The sequence below is a fragment of the Rhinolophus hipposideros genome, assembly GCF_964194185.1.
Source record: "Rhinolophus hipposideros genome assembly, chromosome: 14".
NCBI classification, from domain to species: Eukaryota; Metazoa; Chordata; class Mammalia; order Chiroptera; family Rhinolophidae; genus Rhinolophus; species Rhinolophus hipposideros.
Genome location: NC_138060.1, coordinates 50,723,164 through 50,747,715, shown reverse-complemented (window position 1 = coordinate 50,747,715; position 24,552 = coordinate 50,723,164). Strand labels below are relative to the sequence as shown.

The following is a 24,552-nucleotide window of genomic DNA, read 5'->3' as shown; positions in this document are numbered from 1 at the left end:
TGGGGGATAGCACGGTAGCCCCAGTCCTTGGCTACCCTGAACTGCCTTCCTGCCAAGTCCAAAACTTGTCTTCCTATGAGGCCAGAGCTTCTGAATTGATTTCTGAGAGCTCATTCCTAATTTTCATTAAATTAGGTGCAAACACTCTGAGTAAACAAAAATGTCCTACTATTGGCAGTCTGCTGCTAACTGCTACACCCTAAATGGTTTTCTTTTAGTTAATAATTCAACTGCCCAAAAAAGGGGGGGGGGGGTTTGGCAGGGACTTGGTTCCAGCTGCAAATCAACTTCAGACCCCAGAGGAACTTGAAAGAACTACCAGCGCCCACAATGGCTCTTTAGTGCAGCCTGTGTTTACTCAGGACACAGCCCACAACCTCCACAGCCCTGAAGGCAGCCTGCATGTAAATGCTACATTGTGCAATGATTTTTCAGTTATGTGGCTGCTGGCTGGTGGCAGATGATTTGTGAGACTGCTTCAGATCCATCAGGTTTGAAATTCTACATTGGCTGGTATATATTTCTTTTGAGGCTCATGTATTCATTCCCTCTTCCATTCATCGAAGCTTAATTAAGTGCCTACTGTGTGTGCCAGACACTGTACTAGCTACCAGAGAGTTGAAAAAAAAAATGAAAGTACATTGTCACTGCCCTAAAAAGAAGATGCTAAAAAAAGACCTATGCTATCCCTTGACGAGTTCCTTATTTTACTGAGAGCATTACCATGATCTTTGACATGCTCTCTCCTTGGGGTCCTTTGATGAGTTAACCCAACAGATCAGGGTGTATGATTAATTCATCAAACATAGGGTGAGACCCTACTATGAACCAGGTGCTTCTCGAGGCACCAGAAATAAAAATATAGAAGAGACATGATCTCTGTCCTCAAGGACATTCAGCCTAGTGGGAGAGACAGAGCTGTGGAGAAATACAAGTCGTTCCATTAAAGAGACGACAATTCAGGTGGGTACAGTGAAAGCACAAAGGAGAGAGTCATCAGTGGAGAGATTGGATGACATCACAAAGAAGACTTCACAGAGGAGATGATGCTAGATTGAGTCAAGAAAGACGAACAGGTATTCAACCAGGTGGACTGTGGGAAATGGAGTGTCTGCAATACCGCGGAAAGTACCTCACTCATTTCTTCATCAGACACTTATTGAGTACTATTACAGGCCAGACACTAGAATAGAGGCTGTGGTAGACATTGGTATACAGAGATGGTAAGATCCTACCCTCACCCCCAGAGAAAGGGACAGACCTATAAATATATAATCACAATACAGTGACCTAAGCTGTAGAGTCACAAGGTGTTCGAGAGGTTACTTACAGTTTCTTTCTCTCACCTGGACATAGAATATCAACACCAGATCTGGCCTTTCTAGAATTTAACCTCAATTTCATGGGAAGAAATGTTTATAACGTATAACATGGTGTGAAGGTAAAAGTAGAAACTTTAGAATCATATACAGTTGAATTCAAATCCCATCTTTGCCATACTAGCTATGTGACATTGGGCAATTTGCATAACTTACTTAGAAAACTCCATTTTCTCATCTGTAAACTGATTATAGAGTTATTGTAAGGATTAGAGATAAAATATAAATTAAAGTGCCTGGTTATCATAGGTGATCAATGCAAGGTAATTACTTTTTAGTGCACATATAACATTGTGAAGCAAATTTTCAGTACCAGAGTAATACGTTAAGTTTGTTTAGGACAATCACTATCCATTACTTCACTGTAAAAAAAAAAAAACTATGATCAATATTAATCCTTCTCACTCTATCTGCCCAGGAGAAATCTGATATAACAAGATATAAGTGAGCCAGCTAGACTAACTAAATTTTAAAATCATTATTGATTACACCAAGAGGTCCTATTTAATGATCCAGGTGATTAGAATTCTTGGTCAGATTTTAGACAGGAAACCAACTTTCCCTACAACTCAGAGACCAAGTTGGACAGTGAACACTGCTCTATGGGTTATCCAGTGATTTGAGCATAGTCAGACACCGTTTTGAATGCATGAACGCTGAAATATCCTAACCAAAGCAAAACTCTTTTGAATACCAATAATGGGTCTCTCAGTCTAAGCTTGCGCCATTTGTCATTTACAAATGTAATCACCATGGAATATTTATGAGTGGTGTGTTTGTATGTATGGGAAGCTAGGGGAGGAGGGGAACTGAAAAGGGGATGAATTTCGAGGTGGTAGAGAGTTGCAAAAAATGGAGAGTGGAGGAGAGAACAAAAGAAGATTGCCATGGAAAATGGCAGAGGGCCAAAAGTACTGTTAAGAATATGGACATCTAACAGTAGATGTCCCCCCTTATTCTCAGGGGATACTTTTCAAGACCCCTAGTGGATGCCTGAAACCACAAATAGTACTGAACCCTCTATATATACTACATATACTATGTTTTGTCCTATACATACATACCTTTTCACTTAAAGGAAGCACTTTATGGCTTCTCTGTGGCATATCCAAATTGCCATCATCACTACTCTTGTGCTTTGGGGCCACTATTAAGTAAAATCTTGAACACAAGCACTGCGATAACTGTAACAGTCCATCTCATAGCTACTAAATGACTAAGAGGCAGGGAGTGTATACTGCGCAGATACTCTGGGCAAAGGGATGATTCACATCCCAGGGCAGGACATTGCAGAACAGTGCAAGATTTCATCGTGCTACTCAGAACGGCACTCAATTTAAAACTTATAAATCGTTTATTTCCGGAATTTTCCACTTAATATTTTTGGAATGCAGTTGACTGCAGGTAACTGAAACCATGGACCTGGCAACCTTGCATAAGGGAGGGGGGACTATTACGAGGCCTGACAATTAAGTTCACGAACTTGTTGCAATGCTGTTCCCTCCCACTAGTGTGGGTCCCTCCCTCCCGTTAAAAAGAGACGATCACATAGGCCAACGTGCCCAGAGAGTGGAAGAATGCTGCAATCAACGATTATCAGATAAGGCCTCATGACCAGTTATAGAAGTGAGGACTATAGCATCTATATGTTATGATAATTGTTTACTTCTCCCCTTTTCTCTTTATGTGAAACAGCACTCATGGGAAAATAACCTCTGATGGTGGTTAATATTACAGTTCAGCTTCAAGTGAGAATTTGATTGAATTGGCATATTCCCACATCATATTGAAACTGATACAACTTTGTGTTTCCTGTTTTAATTATTTTCATCCAGACGAAAGAAAAGAATAGATGGACGGTGTGGGTTGTTTTCCAGTTGCCTTTCCAGATCCACTCTCCACCCTTCTCTGCGCAACTAGACTAGGCACCCTGGGAAGATAACCTCTAAGGACTATGGCACCTGTGCTCCTTTGCCCTCCAGCTGTCAAATGGTTCAGCCAATAGGACAATAGGAGGCATCAGGAGGAATTTGAAGGGTAGAAGAAGAGAGAGGTATTTGGGTATTTCTTTTCCGCTCGCTCCCTACCAGACTAGTGGCAGCGATTTTGTTCCTGTACCTATGGCTACCACCCCTTTCCAGCAGCCTCTCTCATCACCGCAGTTCTTGCTGGGTTTCAGGAACACCTCATCCTCCCCTCACACCTTCAGGCCTCAAAGTGGTAACTTTCTGCTGTTGGTAGTCCCGAAAGGTTTACCATCCTTTATCCGTTCTCCCAGCCTTGCCATCATCTCCGTATGTGGTCCTTTTATTAAACTCTCTTCTAGTAAACCTATTTATTCTTTAGGGCAAGGACTGAACTTATTTTTCTTGAAATATTTGTCATTAAGGTATAAACGACATTCAATGAAATGCACAGATTTTAAGTGTACAGTTTAGTGAGGTTTGACAAATATACAGACTCATGTGACCATCACCCTCATCAAGATACAGAATATTCCCATTAGATCAGAAATTCCTTTGTGTTCTTACCCCCTTCAAAGGCAACCACTGTATTGATTGTTTTCATCACAGATTAATTTTGCCCCTTATTGAACTTCACGGTCAATGGCATCATACAATGTCAACACTTTTGTATGAGGCTCTTTCACTCAGCATATTTTGGGGATTCACCCACATTATTCAGTGTATCAGTAGTTTATTCCTCTTATTGTTGAATAGGATTGTGTTGTGTAAATAAGACAGTTTCTTTTTCTATTCATCTGTTGATGACATTTGGGTTGCTTCCAGTTTTTAATGATTGCAAATAAAGCTGCGATTTTTAATTATTGTAAATACAGCTGCTATGGGCAAATCTTTTAGTGGACATACGTTTTTATTTCTTTTGGATATACACTTAGGAGCGGAGTTCTGCGTGATAGGGGAAGTATATGTTTATATGAAACAAACAGTTTTCTAAAGCAGTTGTCCCAATTAAACCTTTAGAGCATGCCATCTCCCAAAACTGGGACAGGCCAAGACAGATCTGAATAAACACAAACTTTAAAATGTCATTAGGATTAGGTAGTAAATCTAACTGACTTCCAATATCATTAGTAGGCACAGCTCCTGAGTGTCAGTAGCTCCTGTAGCTGCCTTGTGGTCCCTCCCTTCCATTCTCAGCAATAATTAGGCTTTAAACAATCCTAACCAAACCAGACATGCAAAATCTCACTCCTTAGGTTACCAGCTAGCTGTTAGAAGAGAAGTAGCAAAGCAAATTCATTTACACTTATGTGTGGATGAGTGTCAGTCCTCACGCATTTAACATCCTAGAGTGTTTGTATTTTAAAAGTAAGGTTTTATTTCACCAAGGAATTCATCACTAGTAATAGCCTTGTATTTGACAAGGGGAGGGGACTGCTTTTCAGTACACTTCAAAAATTATGTGAGCTGAAAAGTGACACCTGTAGTAAATCAGATGTGGGTTCAAATCTCAGTTCTTACCTTAAAAAGAAAGTAGGTGATCTTTCAATGTCTGTGTCCTAGTTCATTGTCATGGAGACAGTCATCTGTTTCTTTCAGCACCCATCACTTCTTCAATCTTCCTTAAGTATCTGTTATTATTTAAGTGTGAGCATTTTTTGGACAGACTGTAGCCTCATTCAGGGTCTAGAACAGGGCAGGCACGCTGTGGGTGCTCAATAAATATTTGTTGATCAGTACATGGAGATAGAAAGGAGTGTAAACTGTAGAGTGCCACCAGTGTCCCCGTTACAACAGTAGTGATATTTATTACTCTACTTACGAGGAATGCAAATCTTGCCTCTTTCACCAAACGGTGCTAATGCTGGGAGACAGGACGGGGCGAGAGGGAAGAAGGAATCAATTCGTGGCAGGGACCCCCCTGCAGCAGAATTCAGTGGGACACTTACTTAGAATGTAGAATCCGAATATCGGGCCCTACCCAAGTCAAGCGGCCCTGATTTGGGAGGCTGTGATAAAAGTGTCAGCCACACCGTTTCAGAAATGTTACCGCGTACCTGGAAAAGTTGGGAAGGAAGCGTCCCGAAGATGCCCCTATCTGAGTGACTTTCCAAGCTACGATTTTAGAGACGAGGAGTCTCGCTATTCGGTGCGTTTTCACTCCTTACAGTGAGGTTGGCCAGTCTGATTCTTCTTGTTCATAAAAATGTTCCTCTTCTGTAGGAGAGCGCCAGCTGGAAAGTCAAAAAGCAGAGGGACAGTTAGGCACCCGTTTTGTAACGGTCCTGGCGGAGCGGCTCGCTCGGCCTGTTAGACGGCGTCACCCTTTCTTCGAGGGTGCCCCCGGCCGGCGGAGGGCTCCCGGAGCGGGCGCTCTGCTCCCCTGGCCTCCCCGCGCCCTCTCCCTCCTCTCCAGCGGCGCCCCGGGAGCTCGCTGTCCGGCGCAGCCTCTTTTGGCACCGAGGCCTCCAGGTGCCCAGCACGGAGGCGGAGCCGCATTACAGCCGCCTCCCCGGCGTCACGGACCAGACCCCGGGGAGTTAAGCACCGCAGCGCGGCGGCCGCGTTGTCCCCAGCCCCCGGGGCTGTCCGCGCTCCTCCCTCTCGGCGTGCCGGGCGCGAAGCCTGCGACGCGCGAGCAGAGCGCAGCGCGCCAAGCCCGAGGCGCACGCTGGGCCGTGGCCCCGGCAGCCCGCATCGCAGCCAGTGCCCCCGCTCGAGCTCGCCAGCCCGTGGACGCCCGGACAATGGCTGCCGAGGCACCCAGACCCCGCACCCGGCTCTGGACGGCGGCGCTGCTCCTACTCGGTCTGCGGCGCCTCTGGGTGCGGGCGGATGGTGAGTGTCCGCGGAGTGCCGGGGAGGCGGCGGGGACCGGGGTGGCGCGTGGGGTCCGGGTGGGGAAACCGAAGCTCGCGAAGGGTGCTCCTTTGAACGAGCCCGGAAAACCGCAAGCCTGGGAAGGGACGAGGTGAACGGCGGTTCAGAGACCCTGCGTCCCGTCCCTCTCCCGGCCCAGCCAGTCTCCGCTCGCCCGAACGCCCCACCTGGGCCCCTTCCTTCACGCACCGGAGGAGCCTGAGCGTCGGTCCTGCGGTCCCGCCGTTAGCTTTCCCAAGATCTCCAGGACAAGTCTTTCAAATGAAATGAAGTCTGCAGTGCCCTAGAACTTCCTCTGCAAAAATATAATTTTCCATGTCTATTCAACGTGCTCCTGACGGCAAGGCCAGTGATTAGAAAGAAGACTGACGGTATTTTGGGTTGGTCCAGGGAAGTCTGAAAGATGAGTGGGATTCCACCAGGCAAAGGGGAGAGGAGAGTGTCCTGGGTAGAGGGGGATAATAACAGCACGTGCGAAGGCCCCGTGCTGGGAGTGGCGGGGGGGAAAATGGGGTAAATGATAGACAGCCGGCTGGAGCTGAGAGTATAAAGTAAGGATGTCCTTAGACGTGAGGCTAGAGAAATAAGTGTCAGGATCAGATTATTGCAGGTCCTGAACATTGACCCCACTTTGTTTGTTTCTTTGTTTGTTTGTTTGTTTGTTTGTTTGTTGAACCTGAATTCAGCTTTCAGTACTTCCCTTAAAAGAGCAGGATCACAGCTTTATATCAGTCCAATTTAGAAAAGCGAATTACGCTGTATTTTGATTTCGGAACAAGACCTGGTTGATTTGGGTCAGGAGGATGGGAAAGAAAAGAAGCCAGCAGTTCTCACATCCATGAGGGGTTTCTAGTAAATCCAAGCTTGAGAAGAATTAGGTTGATGAAGAAGAAAAACCCTCAGCGGATTTAGGATGCTTTGTATATTTTTAAATGTCATTGCTATTTAGCAAACAATATTGTATGAAACTAGAAGACTCGACAAAAATAAGCATGGTGGTTAGGGAAAGCAAGAAAAACATCCAGATATTATCTGAGAATTTTTGGTGCTCTTTGTCCTACGTGCCAGCTTGAAGAACTCTTTGCTCCTAATTAAGTATGAATGTGTTAATTCTCTATAGCCTCAGAGAGACGGTTAGAAAACATTTTTAAATTTGAAGGTTCCTAGTAATCACTGTCAGTTTTTAAATGGAGATATAATTCGCGTAAAACTTAACCATTTTAAAAGGTACAATTCAGTGGGTTTTAGTATATTCATTATATTGTGCAGGCATCAGCACTTCTAATTCCTAAAAATTACTATTACCCAAAAAGAAATCCCATACCTCTTAGCAGTCAAACTGTGTTAATTCTTGTAGTTTGTTTGTTTGTTTTGCCTGACATTGAGTCATGAAAATTAAGCTGATTTTAAAGACTGCAAGTAGAATACATTGAAGTTAGTATTTCCTTTTGAACAATGTATACTACTGTACCAATTTTAATTCCTTTTAAAGAAAAATCTCCACAATCCACGAAGCTTTAGAGTTTCACCCCATTATAACTGCGTACGTGCAGTGCCAGATGGATCAATAACGTGTGCCTACCTGATCGGATGTGGGTCATAGAAAATCGAAGGCAAGGACAAGGAGAAAGTAACGACAGCACCGGAGCATGTTTTCTTGTTACTGCTTGCCAGAAATGCCTCCATTTCTCCCTAATTTCTTTCCTTCTCCCATTTTTCCCGATGAAGAATTATAGGTACCCTTGCTTTCAAGAAACTCCATTTGCTGAGTTCCAACTTTTATAATAGAGCCATTGAAAAATTGTAACCTATAGTATGAAAGGATCCTTTTCTTTACTAAATACATGCTTAACTACCACCACTTTCCATATTTAATTGTGTTCTACAGTGATGGAAGAAGAAGGAATGTTAAGCTAAACTGCGATGCATTACAGACATTGAAGAGAAAGTTGGAGTTATTAAAAGCTCCGTGGAGTTATTAACAATAAGTCAATGAGAACAATTCAAATGAAAAACATTTTGTTTACATTTGACTGATTTGATATGTATCTCATACATAAAAGAGACCTGCCACTGTACTTTTAAAATACTTTTGAAACTGAAACATCTTCACATTAACTGAATGCAAATTAACTGTGTTTGGGTAATGATTACAGGAAAAGATTCACTAATTCAACAGGTAATTTATTGAATATTATATGTTAGGTACTGTCCTTGCTGTTGAGGGTAGAATGGTGAGGAGAAACAGCTTCTTGCTCTCAGGAAGCTTAAAATCCAATGGGAGAGAGTCATTAAGCAAAGAATTATATGACTGAAATGCGAAATTGCAATTTTCATACGTGATAAGATTAAAAGACAGAAGTGCTATGAGGACATACACTAGGAGATTTTGAGTTGATGTAGGAGAATTTAAAAGCTAAGTAAGAATTAACTGGGCAATGAGGGGGAAGAAAGAGTGAGTAAAGATGGCATGTGCAAAGAGACTGTGAGTGATAGAGAAAATATGGGACATGTGATAAGAGAAAGAGTGACTGGAGCCAAGAATCCAAGGTGGAAGTAGTTCAAGATGATGGTAGGAAAATTGGTGTGAGTACAATGATGTGTGGTCTCATAGGCCAAGTTTTGCTTTAATCCAAAAAAGGAAAGGAAGCCATTGAATTATTTCCAGTAGTAGAGTGACTGATCAGATTTGCATTTTGAAAAGATCACCCTGATTTTTATGTAGGGACAGTGGATGGGACCAGAGCAAGATTTGATATACAAAGACCACATATGATGTGGTCTTAGTTTTCCAGGTAAGAGAGGTAGGGTAGGAGAGATGGATGGGTGAATGGAAAGGTCTAGACTGAAGAGAAAAATGATGTGAGTCACTTGCGTGTGGGTGGAATCCTAGGAAAATGTTTTACAGTGAGAGGTGATGACTTAGAACTGAGCATGGAGTGACGGAAATAGATTTTAGGATTATTGAGTTTATGTTCATGAAATATGCTGGCCTGTAATTTTGTTTCTTTTTTTTCTTCATTTTTGAAATTTCTCTGTTGTAATCACCTTCAAAATCCAAATCATTTTTAAAAGTTTGTGACCAATCTGCCATCTTGACTCTTATTGCCCTGTAATTTTCATTTTTTGTAATATTTTTGTCAGGAATTGGCATCAGGGTTATGATGGTTCCTAAAATAAATTTGAAAGTTGTTCTCTCCTTCTATTCTCTGAAAAGGTTTCTGTAAGATGAGCATTGTTTTTTAGTGTTTGGTAGTGAGGTCACATGTGTTTGGAGTTTTTTTAAATAAGATTTTAAATGATGAATTTAATTTCTTTAGTAGATAAAGGAATATTCAGATTTTCTTATTCATTTTGTGTCTGTTTTGCAGTTTTTTTTTTAAGAAACTTGTCCATTTCATTTAAATTGTCAAATGTACTAGCATATATGACATAATAATCTCATCTTTTCATTATCCATGGGATCTGTAGTAATGTCTCCTTTCATTCTTGACACCGATAATTTGTATTTTCTTTCTTTTTGTCTTCATCAATCTTGTTAGGGGTTTATCAATTTTATCATTCTTTAGAAAGAAGCAACTTTTGGCTTTGTTTTCTCTATTGTACATATCTGCTTTCCGTTCCATTGCTTTCTGCGCTATCTTTAGTATTTCTTTCTTTCTATTTCTTTAGAAACTTTAATTTTATGTGGAGTTTTTTTCCATGTTTTTGAGATAGAAACTTAGATCACTGATTATCAACCATTCTTCTTTTGTAATATGAGCAGTTGAGGCAATAAATTTCCTTTAAATACTACTTTTGTTTCTCCATAGGTTTTGTCACTTAAATAAAAATGTTGTATTTTTAATTGTGGTTTCTTCTTTGAACTGATGGTTCATTTATAACAGAAGTATATTTTGTAATTTCCATGCACAAGAGAATTTCCTAGTTATTACTCTGTTAGTGAGAGGCAATGTAACACAGTGGTTAGGATCACTGGCACGGAACCAAACTGCCTGGATTTGTATACCAGATGTGTGATCTTGGGACAACTCATTAAAACTTAACTTTAATTATAAAATGGGGATAATACTAATAACACCTATATCATAGAGTTGTTATAAGGATTAATTTAATGAATATTTGCAAAGCAATTTGAACAGCACCTGTCCCATAGTAAATACTATGTAAGTGTTTGATAAATAAAACAAGTCATTTTAGTTGTAGTGTGGTTTTAAAAACATACTTTGTATGATTTGGGTGTTTTGAAATTTTTTTAGATTTGTCTTATAGCATAGTATTTGATCAATTTTACAAATGTCCTGTGTGTGCCTAAAATGAATGTGTATTCTATAGTTTGCAGTGCTGTGCATTTGTCCTATGTCATGTGTGTTAATTTTGTTGCTTAAAGTCTTCTGTATCCTTTCCGACTTTTTTTTGTTTTCGCAATTACTAAGGAGGATAGTAATTAAAATCTTCATAAGCATTGTGGATTTTTAAATTTCTCCTTGTAGTTTTGTTAATACTGCCTTTTTATAGTCTAGAGTTGTTATTTATCTGTGTTTAAAATTCTTTTATGTTACTCATCAAATCATTATCATCATAAGAGAACCTGCTCTTCTCTAGCAATGCTTTTTTAAATAACAGCTTTATTGAAATATAATTCATATACGATACAATTCACCCATTTAAAGTGTGTAACTCAATGGTTTTCAGTTTACTCAAAAAGTTATGAATCACCACACACAATTTTAGAACATTTTTATGACCCCAGAATAAACCCCGTATCCACTGGCATTCACTCCCCATTTCTCCACAGCCCCCCAAACCCTAGGCAACTGCTTACCTATTTTCTGTCTCTATGAATTTTCCTGTTTTGGACATTTCATGTAAATGGAATCACAAAGTATGTGGGCTTCTTTCACTTAGTATACTGTTTTCAAGGTTCATCAATTTGTAGCATGTATCATTCATTTTGTTTTATTGTCAAATAGTATTCCATTGTATGGATATACCATATTTTATTGATCTACTTATCAATTGATGGCCCTTGGGTTGAATCTATGTTTTGGCTATTATAAATACAATGTTACAATTATAAACCTATTAGTTATTATAAATAATGCTGCTATGAACATTCAAGTAGAAGTTTTTATATAAACCTGTATTTTCAGTTCTCTTTCAGCTTCTGCATGCTTACTTCTCCAGGCAGGGCCATCAAGTATTGTTATTCAGATTGTTTACTGCACATTTCCACCAAGCCTAAGGGACATACAGACATATTTACTGTGGAAAAAATTTTGCATTTTTATTATAACATCTGGTTCCAAAGCTGGGGGATTATGTTTATTATAGTAACTTTGCGTTAGATGACCGTTAAGTGTCTTATTCTCATAAAATCAATATGGTTTGATAATTTTGCTGACAGATGGAAATGAAATGTGTCTCATTCTGTGTTTTTTTCTCTCTTGCCTTTGCCTTAAACTTGACAGGGCCACCCAAAGCATTGCTTCATCCCTCCAGTAGGCTCCTTGGGACCAGAGTGCTCCCTCCTGAACCATAGATTTCTTGCCTAAAGCTCTCTTTTGCTTTCAGCCTCACCTTCCACCTCTGCCTGAATTCACGTTCTTATCCGACCCATCTACCACATGTGTTTTGAGGCCTACTGTTGACCATGTATTGATGTGCTGCAGGAAGACACGGCACACCAGGCATGGCCGCTGCTATCTTGTCCCATTGGGGAGAAATGAAGTGAACTCCTTGTGGGGAAAGGCCTGATAATGTTTTGAGACAGAGGGACAGAGAGGAGAGAAGCAACCTGTGATGAATTCGGTCACTCCAGAACTGGGGCAGGAGAAGGAAGGCAGAGCTAAGCCCTCCATCAGTGCTTTGGACAAGTGACCCAACTGAGGGGAACCTAGGACACGGAGCTCTGCAACATGGTGTTTGTAAAAAACACCTTTTTAAAAGAAACATTTGAAGGGCTTATTCCGATAAACATGCCAGCGCAGATACTTAATTCTTTATTATTCTTTTTTAAAAGACAAGAGCAAAAGATGGATTAAAACCCCAGTGTGATTGTCATCCCCTGGTCCCAAGGATGAGTGCCATGGGGTAGTTACTACAAGTGGGTCTTCAGGCAAGTAGGACAGGCATCTACCAGAGAGTGAGTTTACTGAGATTAAATTCCTGTGGATCCTAGAGTCAGCCTGTGCTTATGCTTGTCCCCACACAGGGAAGCTCTTTGTGCTGGAGTCTCAAAATGGCTCTCAAGGCCTTGAACTAGAGGCAGCTCGGCTTTCCTGCAAGAGCAGAGGCGCTCACCTGGTGTCTGCAGAGGAGTTGCGGAGAGTGGTCCAGGATTGTACCTTCCCGGTGTGCACCACGGGCTGGCTGGCGGATGGCACCCTGGGGTAAGTCAGGCAAGCTAGGGAAGGCTGTTCTTCCAACTCATCCAACTGCCCCACCAGGGCTTATTTGGGAGCTCAATAATTGTTTGATTGAGGCACCAAGATAGGCAAAATGCAGTGGGCAGTGGCTTCCTGTGGATTCTTGTTTTGAGTTCTCATATAAAAACATTTTTCTGGAGTTCTGTCACAGTTTTTCCCCCCTTACTTTGTTATTTTGAATTTCCTTTTTAAGCTACAAAAATAATACATGCTTGTGAAATTTTCAAATAATACAGATATATATATATAAAGTACAAAGTGAGTTTCTCTCTTCTTCCCTACTTCAGAGGTAATGACTCTTAATTGTTTGGTATATATTCTTTCTTTGCTTTTCTTTGTGGACAAGCACCTGCATGCACACGAGTAGGAAGATGGTATGGAGGTTTTGATATATGCTCATAAATTCTTTCATTTTGCTCCCATAGAGAAGTGGGGTCTATGTCCCCTCCCTTTGAATCAGGCATAGTATAGCATTCCCTCAACCGCTAGAACACAGTGGAAGTGATACCATGTGACTTCTGAGATTAGGTCGGAGAAATTCATGCCTGGATTTCTGGGGACACTTACTTTTGAGATGCCCTGTAAGAAGTCTAACTATCCTGAGATGGCGATAATATGAGGAAGCCCAGGCTACATGGAGATGCCCCATGTAGGTGCTCTCACCAATAGCGCCAACTGATGTCCTGGCCAATAGACAGAATTAACTGCTGGAAACATAAGTGAAGATGCCTCCAGGTGATTCTAGCCCTCACCTGTTGAGTTATCACCAGCCTATAAGTCTCCCCAGTTCAGGCTTTATAGAGAAGAGACGAGACATTTATTATAGGGAAGAGACAAGCCATTTCAGTTGTGCCCTGTCTGAGTTCTTGATCCATGGAATCCTTGTGGAGAAGTAAATCTTGTGGCCAGCTAGGAGAAAACTTCCCATTAGTGCTGCTAACTTCTTCTTTAGTCATATTCAGAGAAAGCAGGAGCCATTCCACTTTCTCCTTTGCACCACAGGAATGTGAAAGAGCAAAACGGTCTCCAAGAATACTTTGGTTGATAATCATCCTGAAGATGTCTGCCTGGCAAATGGCCATAGAAAACACACACAACCATGCTGACTCATGTCTCCAAATGTGCCACATGTGAAGCAGCAATTGAATAATGAGGATAACTGAGGCTACATCCAAAGCTTTTCAGTGAATCTGGAACTGTGTCCCTCTCTGCCTTATATTTTCACATCCAGCTTCCTAAACAGACAAAATATGTCCTGTGCATGCATGTTTCCATAATGTAGTCAAGTATGGATATTTTTGATAACTGTTGCCATCACTGCAACAGACAACCAGGGTATTCAGAGATTCTGAAGAGCCAGTTTGGAGCCAGGCTTAGGTCTTCCAAGCATTACAAATCAGGACTGAGTCATTGGAAAGATCCATCACTGGGTTTGTTATGAAGTGTTAAGACATCTTAGTGGATCTCTGCATTGCTAAGATGATATTTCTTTATAAAGAAAACATACTTACTTTATATATTTACTACATGACATGTTAAAAATAGGTTTTTCATTTTAATGTTACTGGAACCAAGAAGTATCTAACCATTGGTATGTCCATTTATTTCACTGTGAGTCTTTCCATCACCTCCATCCTCCCTTCCTACCAAAAAACGAGTTTTTAAATATACAGTGCATCTCACAATTGATGACATAGTAGGCATGAATTTATTTTGAGTATATACATAAATTCATAGGAAGATGGAAGTCTAGAATGGTGGAGCCACTTATCTCCTGGGAGCCTTTGCAGATTCCATAAACGGTGGCAGAAAAGCTGATTAGCAATTTAGATAGCCTTGTAGAATTAGAAAGACAGAAATTTGAATTCAGGTTGTGTGTAGGTCTGGGGAGTCCTTTTGCTTTGGGTTGGGACATTGCAGGGCTATACCCCAGGAGTAAGAGTAAACTGCAAGGATACAGGCTCTCAGAGGAGCTGCAGCATAGCTTCAAATCCTCTGAAACCATGAATTTGGATTGAGATGATACTGGAGTTCCAGTGCTCTACATAGCTAGCAGAACTGATTTAAAAAATCATATCTTGGGGGAAATAACATTATTCTAAGCACTTGATTTCCACAAATAATTTTAGCAAATATAGGATTTGTCACACAATATAAAATAACCAGTCACATGAGGAGTCAAAGCAACAAGAATAAAAATATCAAATAGAAACTCTAGATATTAGCATTGATAGATGCAGACTTTAACTCTTTATATTGTTCAAAGATACAAGAGGCAAGGAGAATTTTGGCAGAAGATGGAAAGCTATAAAAATAACCAAATGGAAACTCTAGAAATGAAAAATACAATAACTGAAATTAAGAATTTAATGGGTAGATCTAACAGCTGATTATTAGGTTGGTGCAAAAGTAATTGCGGTTTAAAAGGTTAAAAATAATTGCAAAAACTGCAATTACTTTTGCACCAACCTAATAAAAAGAACCAAGGAGAAAATTAGTGAACTGGAAGATTCACTAAACTGGAGGAAGAAATTTAGAATAAAGAACAGAAGAAAAAATGATGAAACATATAGAAAAAAGAGTAAAAGGCAAAGAAGATGCATGTGACTAGAATTCCAAAAGGAAAAGAGAAGGAAGATGCAATAAAAGCAATATGAGACTTATCCACAACTGAAGAAAACATCCAGGCACAGATTCAAGAAGCCCTACAAAGCAAAAGTAGGACAAATAAAAAAAAATTCACAACTGGGCACATCATGTTCAAACTAATCAGAGTCAAATATGAAGAAAAAAATATCAAAGGTAATAAAAAAGAAAAGAAAGAGTACCTTCAAAACAGCAACAATAAACCAACGATGAAAGCCCAAAAACAATTGAATGATAACTTCAAAGGGCTGAAAAAAATTACTGCCAACCTAGAATTCTATACTATACCCAATGAAAATATCTTCCAAGGATAAAGATAAAATAAAGACATTTCCAGCTAGACACAAGGTGAGAAAATTATTATATCAAACCTGCACTAAAAGAAATACTAAGAGATGCTCATCAGGCAGGAGGAAAATAATTGCCGGTGGACGGCTAGAGACGCAAAAAAGGATGACAATGGAAAGAGTACATGGTGGGGACATAAGTTGAAATTTTGTAATTACATAAAGCAGTAAATGCTAAACACTAAACAATGGTGTATAAGTCAGGAAGTATTTTAAGTATATTAATACAGAGTATTGTAAGTTGTGTAATTGGGGAAGAGGGTAAAAGTAATATTAAATTTTAATGAGTCTAGGAAGCATGTTGTAACTTCTGGGATAACCACTGAAAGAATAGTGATACAGAAGATGCCAAAAAAAAAAAAAAAAGAAGGAGAAGGAGAAGGAGAAGAAGAAGAGGAAGAAGTATTAAAACAATAAAATAGGGGAAAGAAAAGAGAAGAAGAAAAGAAGAATGTGCAGAACTAATGGAAAGATGGCAGATTTAAATTGAGAGAGATCTGTGATTTACTAGATGAGACGCTCCAATTAAAAAAGACAAAGATATGATGGATTTTTTAAAATTCACTACTTGCTGTTTACAAAAGATATCCCTAAGTAACTCATGGGACAAAAATAGATTATAATGAAAATTAACATGTAAGTAGAACTGAATGATATTAACAATATAATATACTCAAACCCATGGGATGCTACTAAAGCTATACCTCGAGGGAAATGCAAAGCACTAAATGCTTGTGTTAAAGGAGGAAAAAGGCTGAAGTTTCTTGAACTAACAATCCATCTCAAGAAATATAACAAAGAATAGCAAAACAAGCCCCTTCGTAAAGAAGGGAACTAATAAAGAGAAGAGCAGGATATTATGAAATAAAGAAAAACAAACATATACTAAAAGAGATTGACAATATATTAACTCTGAAACTTGAATTGATACACATGACCTCAACTCAAGCATCATCTATATCTTCCTGATTTTAGACTTTTAAGGAGAGTGTTTCTATACTAATGCTTTCAGCCAAAGCTTCTGTATCAGAAAAAACTCTCCTGATTCCAAACTGACAGCAGAAAAGAATGTTCTTTCCCATTTTTAGTTTTCCTAACCCAGTGTCTTCTTTGTCTGTTTCAGGACAACCGTATGTAGCAAAGGGAGTGGTGAACGGCAAATCATGAGAGCTGTCGATGTGAGAATTGAGAGCAACCCGGCTCCTGGTGGTACATACAATGCCCTTTGTATTAAAGATGAAGGTCAGTGCTAGAGCCTTTGTAAAGGGTCTAGAGGATGTGCTCATGGGGGTTGCCATCTTAGGTTGCGCTCTCTAGAAGCAGACCTGGAGATGAGGCTACACTGAACGTGGTGTATCAGGAAGTCCTTCCAAAGAAAAGCCAATAGGACAGTGGGAAGTGGATAGAGAAAGGAAGCAGATCAAGCAATGGTGAGATACAAAGCAAAGTCCACAGGGACAGAGGTGGAGGGTAACTTTGACTCGATGTGCAGGGGATCTCTGGAGACAGTGTAGGTCACCATAGTTTCCCAGATCAGGAATGAGAAAAGTCTGTCAGCTGCTAGTTAAGTGCCTTGCTTCTGAGAGTTGGCTGGCTGTTGGCTGGGGTGATAGGGGTGACTGAGCCTTGCACTTCTCATCATCTAACAAGATAGCCTGGGCTTTCCACCTCACTGGCCTTCAAACAGGTGTGTGCCCTTTTTGCCCACCATTGTGCTGCATGAAGCCAGAAGTTGGAAACATCCTTTCACATCCTGTAGGACGCCAAGGTCAAAGCCAGGATGGTGACTCCAAAATTGAGTTATTGCCGAACCGATATAATGTGCCTGCTTATCTAGTGCAAAGGAACACAGCTTCACTTCAATAGTATTCCTGCCCAAAATGCATAACTTGAACCTAATCCTGAGAAAAGTATTAGGCCAAACTCAAATTGAGAAAGAGCCTACAAAATGACTGACCTACCTGTACTCTAAAAAATGTCAAGGGTAAGAAAGACAAAGACAGTCTAAGCAACTGTTCTAGATTAAAATAAACTAAAAGGACTTGACAATGAAATCCAATTTGTGATCCTGGATTATATCTTGACCCAGGAGAAAATAGCCATAATTGACGAAATCTGAATATGAATTATAAATTAGATAATAGTATTGTATCGACGCTTAATTTTTCCTGATTTCAGTAACTGTGCTGCAGTTATATAACAGAATATCCTTGTTCTTGAAAATATATACCAATGTTCTTAGGGACAAAAGGACATCAGATCTACAACTTACTCTCAAATGGTTCAGAAACGAATTACAGTATAGATACACATATTTATATATTTGTATGGTATACATTTGTGTCTCTGTATCTATATCTGTCTGTCTATAAGAATGATAAAGCAAATGGGACAAAATGAAAACACATTGGTTTCAAATCTAGATAAAGGATTTAATGGGAGTTCCTTATTCTTACTACCTTTCTACAGCTTTGAAATCATATAAAAATTAAACATGTCAAAAAAATAAAGTGTTCTCCATACTCCTCCAAAAATGACAACAGCAAAAAGAACCCCTCATAAAACAAAACAAAAAAAAACCCAAATCTGAGTCATGAACCAACACGTGAAGCACATTCACGACTCCTGTGAATGTACGAGTATGTGAAGACTGACACCATTTTAGCAGAGTGAGCACTGTGTGTGGTTCATTACCAAGTGTTCAAGAGCCCTGAATCCCAGGGCAATTAGTCTGAGCCTACCCAGGCCTCCCATCACCTCCAAGTCGATGGGGAGGAGCTATGTGGAAAAGACTGGAGTCTTGGTCTTACAGGGCCTGATTTGTGAGGAGGTCTCAGGTGGGACTCAGGAATGCATGCTGAGGGCTGCTCTCTCTCGGGCTTTCTAGAAAAGCAGGATGGATCGCTGGGGTCACTCAGAGAGAGCTCTGTGCCTATTCTTCTGCCTTTCGTCCTTTAGAAAGAGCACATAAGCTGCTCACACACAGTCCTCTGCCCTGCTCAGTGGAGCTGCTGCTTTTCCTCATGGAGCCTTTGTTGACAGCACAGTCAACAGGGAAATTTGTGTGCTGAAGGAACGCATAGTGTCTTAGCAAAGCTGAGAATTGGCAGTTCCTTGGGGTTCCTATGGCGGGAATGTAGATGAGATCTGGTTCAACATACACCCCAGGGCAGTATCATCTCCAAAAGTTGCCTTTTTCCACATGATGCCTTGTACTGCTTAGCTCCGTGCTGTTGCTTTTCTTTGGCAAGACAGAAGCAATGAAGTGTGCTAACTCCAAAAACGGCAGACATGTGCCTTATAAAGAGCCCAGAAGGAAAACAGAGCCTGTGGGACATTCAGACAGCTTCCTCCTATGTTTTCTTTTTTTGAACTAAAGTTCATTATGAATGTAGACTTTTCCCATTTTCCTTCCAGTATTTTTGTTTCACAGAGAGTGAATTTCCAGTCCTGTGGTGATCTCACTTAAACTAATAAGTGAAGTTATTTTTAACCAACTGGATGCTGATGAAATAAGCTGCCTCCACTTGGGTTCTCTGGCTTTGCTTCTCTTGGCAGCTTGTTGGGGGAGGACGGCGTGGGGTCTAGAGTGTTCCCACAAGGCCCTACTCTGGGTGTGCTTCTGTTTCTTCCCCGCTAAACCAGGGCTGGCCAGGCTGCTCTGCCCACCAGCCCACCTCACCTTCTTAGCACTACATTCCACTTTCCCTGCATGCCTGTACTTCCCTTAAAAACAGAAATAGAATTATTCCCTTCCTTTATGTCATCAAGAAGAGAGCTGGATGCTCATCTTAAGAGCAATCAAGAATTTTTGAGAGGATGAGAGGAGCCAATTCTCAGGTCTTTTTGGAGGAGGCCCCGGGCCTCAGTATTGGCTTTGGGGAAACTCTCCAGCTGTGATCTGAAGACTAGAACCAATCGCAATGCTCTGAGCACCTGATAGAACTTATTTAGTTCAGGGTCTCCCAAAGGAGTGTAGAAGATTCTGTGCCAATTACCATTGACCTGGCATTGGCCATTTGTTTATTTGTCCTGGGTAATGCAAAGTCCAGTGCTCAGACTTGTGGCTGCTTTAGATGGATGGATGGCTAGATAGATAGATACATAGATATAAAGGTTTCATTCCTACTGTCAAGAAGTTGACAGTGTATAAGTAAAAGATGAATGCATTTCCATGGCACAGAAGAGGAGGGTAATTAGAGAGACTTCCTGAGGCAGTGGCAGTGAGGCAGAATTTGAGGATTTTGTTTCTGGAAACAACAGTTAGGAACGGGAGGAGAAGACAATGAAGACAGAATAGATGGAGCAAAGGCCCAGTGAGTGGTACAGGACTAGCCCTGGGTAAGCCATGGTACTAGGGCTTCAGGAGGGGGAGCTGGGTTTAGAACATCCCTAGGGGCTTGAGTAGCTGTGCTGGGCAGGCCTGAAGTGGCCGCAGAGGGCAGCCCAGATAATCCTCATCACAGTTAGCAGTGATGCTCCCTCCTCTGCCGTCCACTCACCCAGGCCCAGACGGCGTCAGGTCTGGCTTTTCCCGGACTGGGGTCTTCCATTCCCAACACCTGTGCTAGATCAGTCCTGATGCAGTCAGTTCCCAGGAACAGCTAGTGTCTGTGCAACCAGAGAAATGGTGCCAATGGGTCCACGTTCTGATGGTTCTTATAAACATTTTGTTTTGCCCTTCTTCCCCCCACTTCCTGTTCAGCCATCATGTGCTTGGCTATACTGGGTTTGAAGGAACTGGGCATTCCATTATCATCATTAGGTGAAGAATGGTTCAAAAGAGCATCAGTCTCCAACGTACTTGGGAAATGGAACTCATGTTTATTTATGTCCCTAATTAAGTTCTAGGCATGCAGCGGGCACTGGGCAAGGCATAAGCTCATTTCATTCTGGTAACAACCTTATGAGATAGGGGTCATTTTACATTTAGCTCCATTTTACATATTTAACATGTTTTCTAATTGTAAACATGAACATGTGGTGATTGCAGTAGAAAGTTTGAAGCAACTGAAAATCACTCATCATCGTCAAGACAGAACATTTCCTTCACCCCAGAAAGTTCCCTGGAGCCCTTTTCCAAAAATGCCCTGATGCTCCCCATTCCAGCCAAGCCGGAGGCAATCTCTGCTGATGGCCGTGACCGAGAATATTAATTTTGCCTGTTTTTCAGGGGGCACTAGTTCTCCAAGGATAATCCCTGGACCAGTACTATTAATGTCACCTGGGCACTTGTTATAAATGCAAATTCTTGGACCCTAATCTTGACCAACTGAGCCAGAAACTCAAAATCACAGCAGTGTGTGTGTGTGTGTGTGTGTGTGTGTGTGTGTGTCCTACAAGCCCTTCGGCTGATACACATCCAAGTTTGAGAGGCAATGATGGCGAGTTTGAGAACTAATGATAAAATCGGATGGAATGAGAAGGACATGCTGGTTCTGTACTGGGTGGAGTCCAATGGGAGGGCACTGGGCAGGTGGGCACAAAAGATGACTTCTTCACCTAGCTTAGGTAAACCAAAAAGAAGGAGGAAAGGTCCAGCATGTGTGTCAGAATTTCTACACCCTTAGTTTGTGAAACAATAATAACTGGAGTTTGAAGACTCCTCTTTACAATTTCAAAAGTCATAATGGCAGTCTTAAAACTTCTCAGAACAAAAGCATCAGCTTTCTTATGAGTTGCAAACTGGGGAAACTGGTTGTCAGAAGCTCTGAATGGCAAGCAAATGCATCCTTTCACATTGAAAATATGAGTCATTGTTCATTAGTACTATTTGTTTATAGACAAGATCGCTTATAAAATCTCTTTCCTTGGAAGGGAAAATAATAGAAATTGCTCTTTATGTTGAAACTCAGCTCCAAGGTCTGAGAAATCCACAAACCACATTCCCGACCTGTGGAATAATTGAGAAGTAGCAGTAAAGACTGCTCAAATATAAGTTTCCCTAAAGAGGAGAACAGGGTCCAGGTATGTAGCCCGCTGTTTTCCATAGCTCTCTCGTGAGGTTCAAGATGGGAAGGTTAGTGAAAAGAACTAATTCAAGGTGCACCTGGACATGGGTGGTGTTTGTGGCGTGAACTTGGTTGTGTGGACACATGGAATTGTGTTCCTGCAGCTTCTGAAGTCACACCACCTAAGCAACAGTGTGTTTCCTGTCTTGAACATTTGTGGGAAATCCAGAAACATACGATATGTGTACCCAGACTCTCAGGAGCATTTTTATGGTTTTCCTGAGCCAGAATCTAGCCCACGCCATTCTGGCAATTATATCTGAGGGAGAAGATCCCATGAGTCTAGTAGGGTGTGAATTTGGCCTGAAGTTCCCCTTTACTCTCAAAACAGTTACCCTGCTCCTGGATTTTCCTCCAAAGAGTTGCTGTTGTGTTTCACAAATAGAGCTGTGGGAGACTGAAAGTGTTTACTGGTCCTGTGATAGTGTTGGGTGAAGAACACCCAATTTCCCAAACTAGATGCTGGTAAGAGGAGAGAAGACTGGGGCATCCAGCATAAGTTGCAGGCAGCTGAGGATGGTGGAGAGAAAGAGCCTTTTGCCCCTGAGAGACCAGCTGGAATTCAGCCCAACCTTGACTGAAGCTGATGGCGTTGGTCCATGTTTCAGGATACCCTGCTCAGACCAAGTGAACCCAAGGTTGATGCTTCTCTCCTCAGTGGGGGTGCCCCTGGACTGGTGGCCACTGTCAGATGGCTGCCTGTCCCTGCTTGCCACACAGGTGAAATAAACAGTTGATCTCTTAGACTATACAGTCAAGGCAGTTTGGGTTAAAATGCAACATTCTGTGCTGACTTCCTGCAGTACCGCCACACCCTTTTTCATTCAAAATCTCTCTTGTTAAAGAACACGCGTAGCAATGATTTTTTGTGAGATTGCTTCCAAGGCTACAAGCTGTGAGGTCAGTCAGGAGGGCTTAAAGCACAAGTTGCATTTTCTGTTTTCATCTTAGCATCTCTCCTTTTAAGCGATGTGCTTATTAGGTCATTTGATGGGCTAAGGAGGAAAGGCTTTCCTTTTCAACATAAAAAATTAGAAGAGGAAATTTGAATTTAAAATTATTTCCTTTTTTTTTTTGAAAGGAATTTGATGCAGCAGTCCCACTTCTAGAAATTTATCCTAATGAAATAAGATATGTACAAAAATATACATATGAACTGTTCATTGTAGCACTGTTTATAATAGTGAAAACTTGGAGTCAGTATAAATGTCAGTATAATGATTAAATAATGTGTGCTATAATATAGCCTTTCAAAAAACTGAGGTAATTTATAGTTTTAATGTGGAAAGAGCTCTAAAACATTAGGGGGAAAAAGACTTCTAGTTTCTGATCCAGCATGTAAGGAAAGAAATTGAATCAATAACTAATAACCTTTTAAAACAGAAAGCACCAGGCCCCGATGAGTTCACTGGTAAATTCTACCAAATATTTAAGGAAGAAATTGTACTAATTCTCTACAATCTGTTCCAGAGGTTAGGAACAGAGGGAATACTTCCTAACTCATTCTATGAGGCCAGCAATATCCTAATACCAAATTGAGAGAAAGACATTACAAGAAAACTACAGACCAATATCTAATGAAGATAGATGATGCCCAAATCCTCAATTTAGCAATTTGAATTCAACACTATACATGTATAAAAAGAATTATAAACCATGACCAAGTGGGATTTATTCTAGGTATGCAAGGCTGGTTCAACATTCAAACATCAATTAATGTCACCCCTCACATCAACAAGCTAAAGAAGAAAAAAACATGTGATCATATCAACAGATGCAGAAAAAGCATATTTCAAAACCAACACCCATTCATGATAAAAACTCTCAGCCAACTAGGAATAGAAGTGAACTTCTTCAGCTTGATAAAGAGCACCCGAAAACCCACAGCTAGCTTCATACTTCATGGTGGGAAATGTGAAGCCTTCTCACTAAGATTTTATATATATATAAAATGGGATTGATTCTCTCTGTAGCGACCTGAGACGACACACAGCAAGAGTGCTCACTGCCCACCTTGGGGCTGGAAGTCTGACCTGGTTGGCCCAGGTCTCCAGCCCTGTAACCATGAACCTCTTCCCTCAACTAACATCAATGTAAGTGTCATGCCACATGGTGGGGCTGTTTTGGATCTGTTCCATGGACCTCTGATGCCAAGGGTCTCCCCGGAGGCAGACCTATGGGACTCCTGCCAATGTAGGAGGAAGGCTTGGCCTCTCCCCCTCTCACCTTCTGTGCTTCCTCACTGGCCCTGGATGGGCACTTTAGTGGCTGCTTTATGGACCAGCACAGATTTTTAGTAAGCAATTTATACGTTTTAATACAAACCAGTCTACCTTCATTTCTAAGAGGCTCATTTCCAGTAAAAAATACACACCAGTGTTGACGAAAGACCGTCCAGCCTATGAAAAAGTTTTATAAGAGTTTATTTAAGGCAAATTTTTGAGAACATACCCAGAAGCAAAATCTCAAGGATTGACAAATGCTCCAGAGGATGGCAGTTTTGCAGCTTATTTTATAAATATATAAACCAAAGGATAAGACATAGAGAGGGTTACATGAAATCCATCGGTGATAGATTAAGGGGGCAGGAGAAAGCAAAGTGGGGAAATCTCTAGGATTGGATAAAAAGTAAAACAGAGAGACACATAGTGCTTTTGCACTGGTGGGCACAGGAGAGTTAATTAACATTTACAGCACATAGAGATGGTGTGTGGGGAACAAGGTAACAATGAGGGTTCTGAGGTCTTGTGTTCTGGTGCCTGCGTTTGTGCTTTGGAAGGGTCTGGAAAAGAAAATCACTCTGCCATGTCAAAGGTATGTTATCCTAGATGCATAAGACAGTGGACAATGGACAGTGGACAGTGGTCACTTAAGGTAAAGACTGACCTTTGCTAAGG

The 24,552-nt window shown here is 41.0% G+C and overlaps 1 protein-coding gene across 1 annotated transcript in view; it reads left to right on the top strand.

The window, feature by feature from the left end:
• Positions 1-5,876: 5,876 nt before the first annotated feature.
• SUSD5 (sushi domain containing 5) overlaps positions 5,877-24,552 on the top strand; it is a 40,438-nt gene continuing 21,762 nt past the window's right edge. Inside the window, exons 1-3 of the mRNA XM_081071423.1 lie at positions 5,877-6,181; positions 12,438-12,615; positions 16,768-16,886. Of these exons, the coding sequence (XP_080927549.1) occupies positions 6,091-6,181; positions 12,438-12,615; positions 16,768-16,886 (388 nt within the window). The 5' untranslated portion in view covers positions 5,877-6,090. The remainder of the gene's footprint in view (positions 6,182-12,437; positions 12,616-16,767; positions 16,887-24,552) is intronic.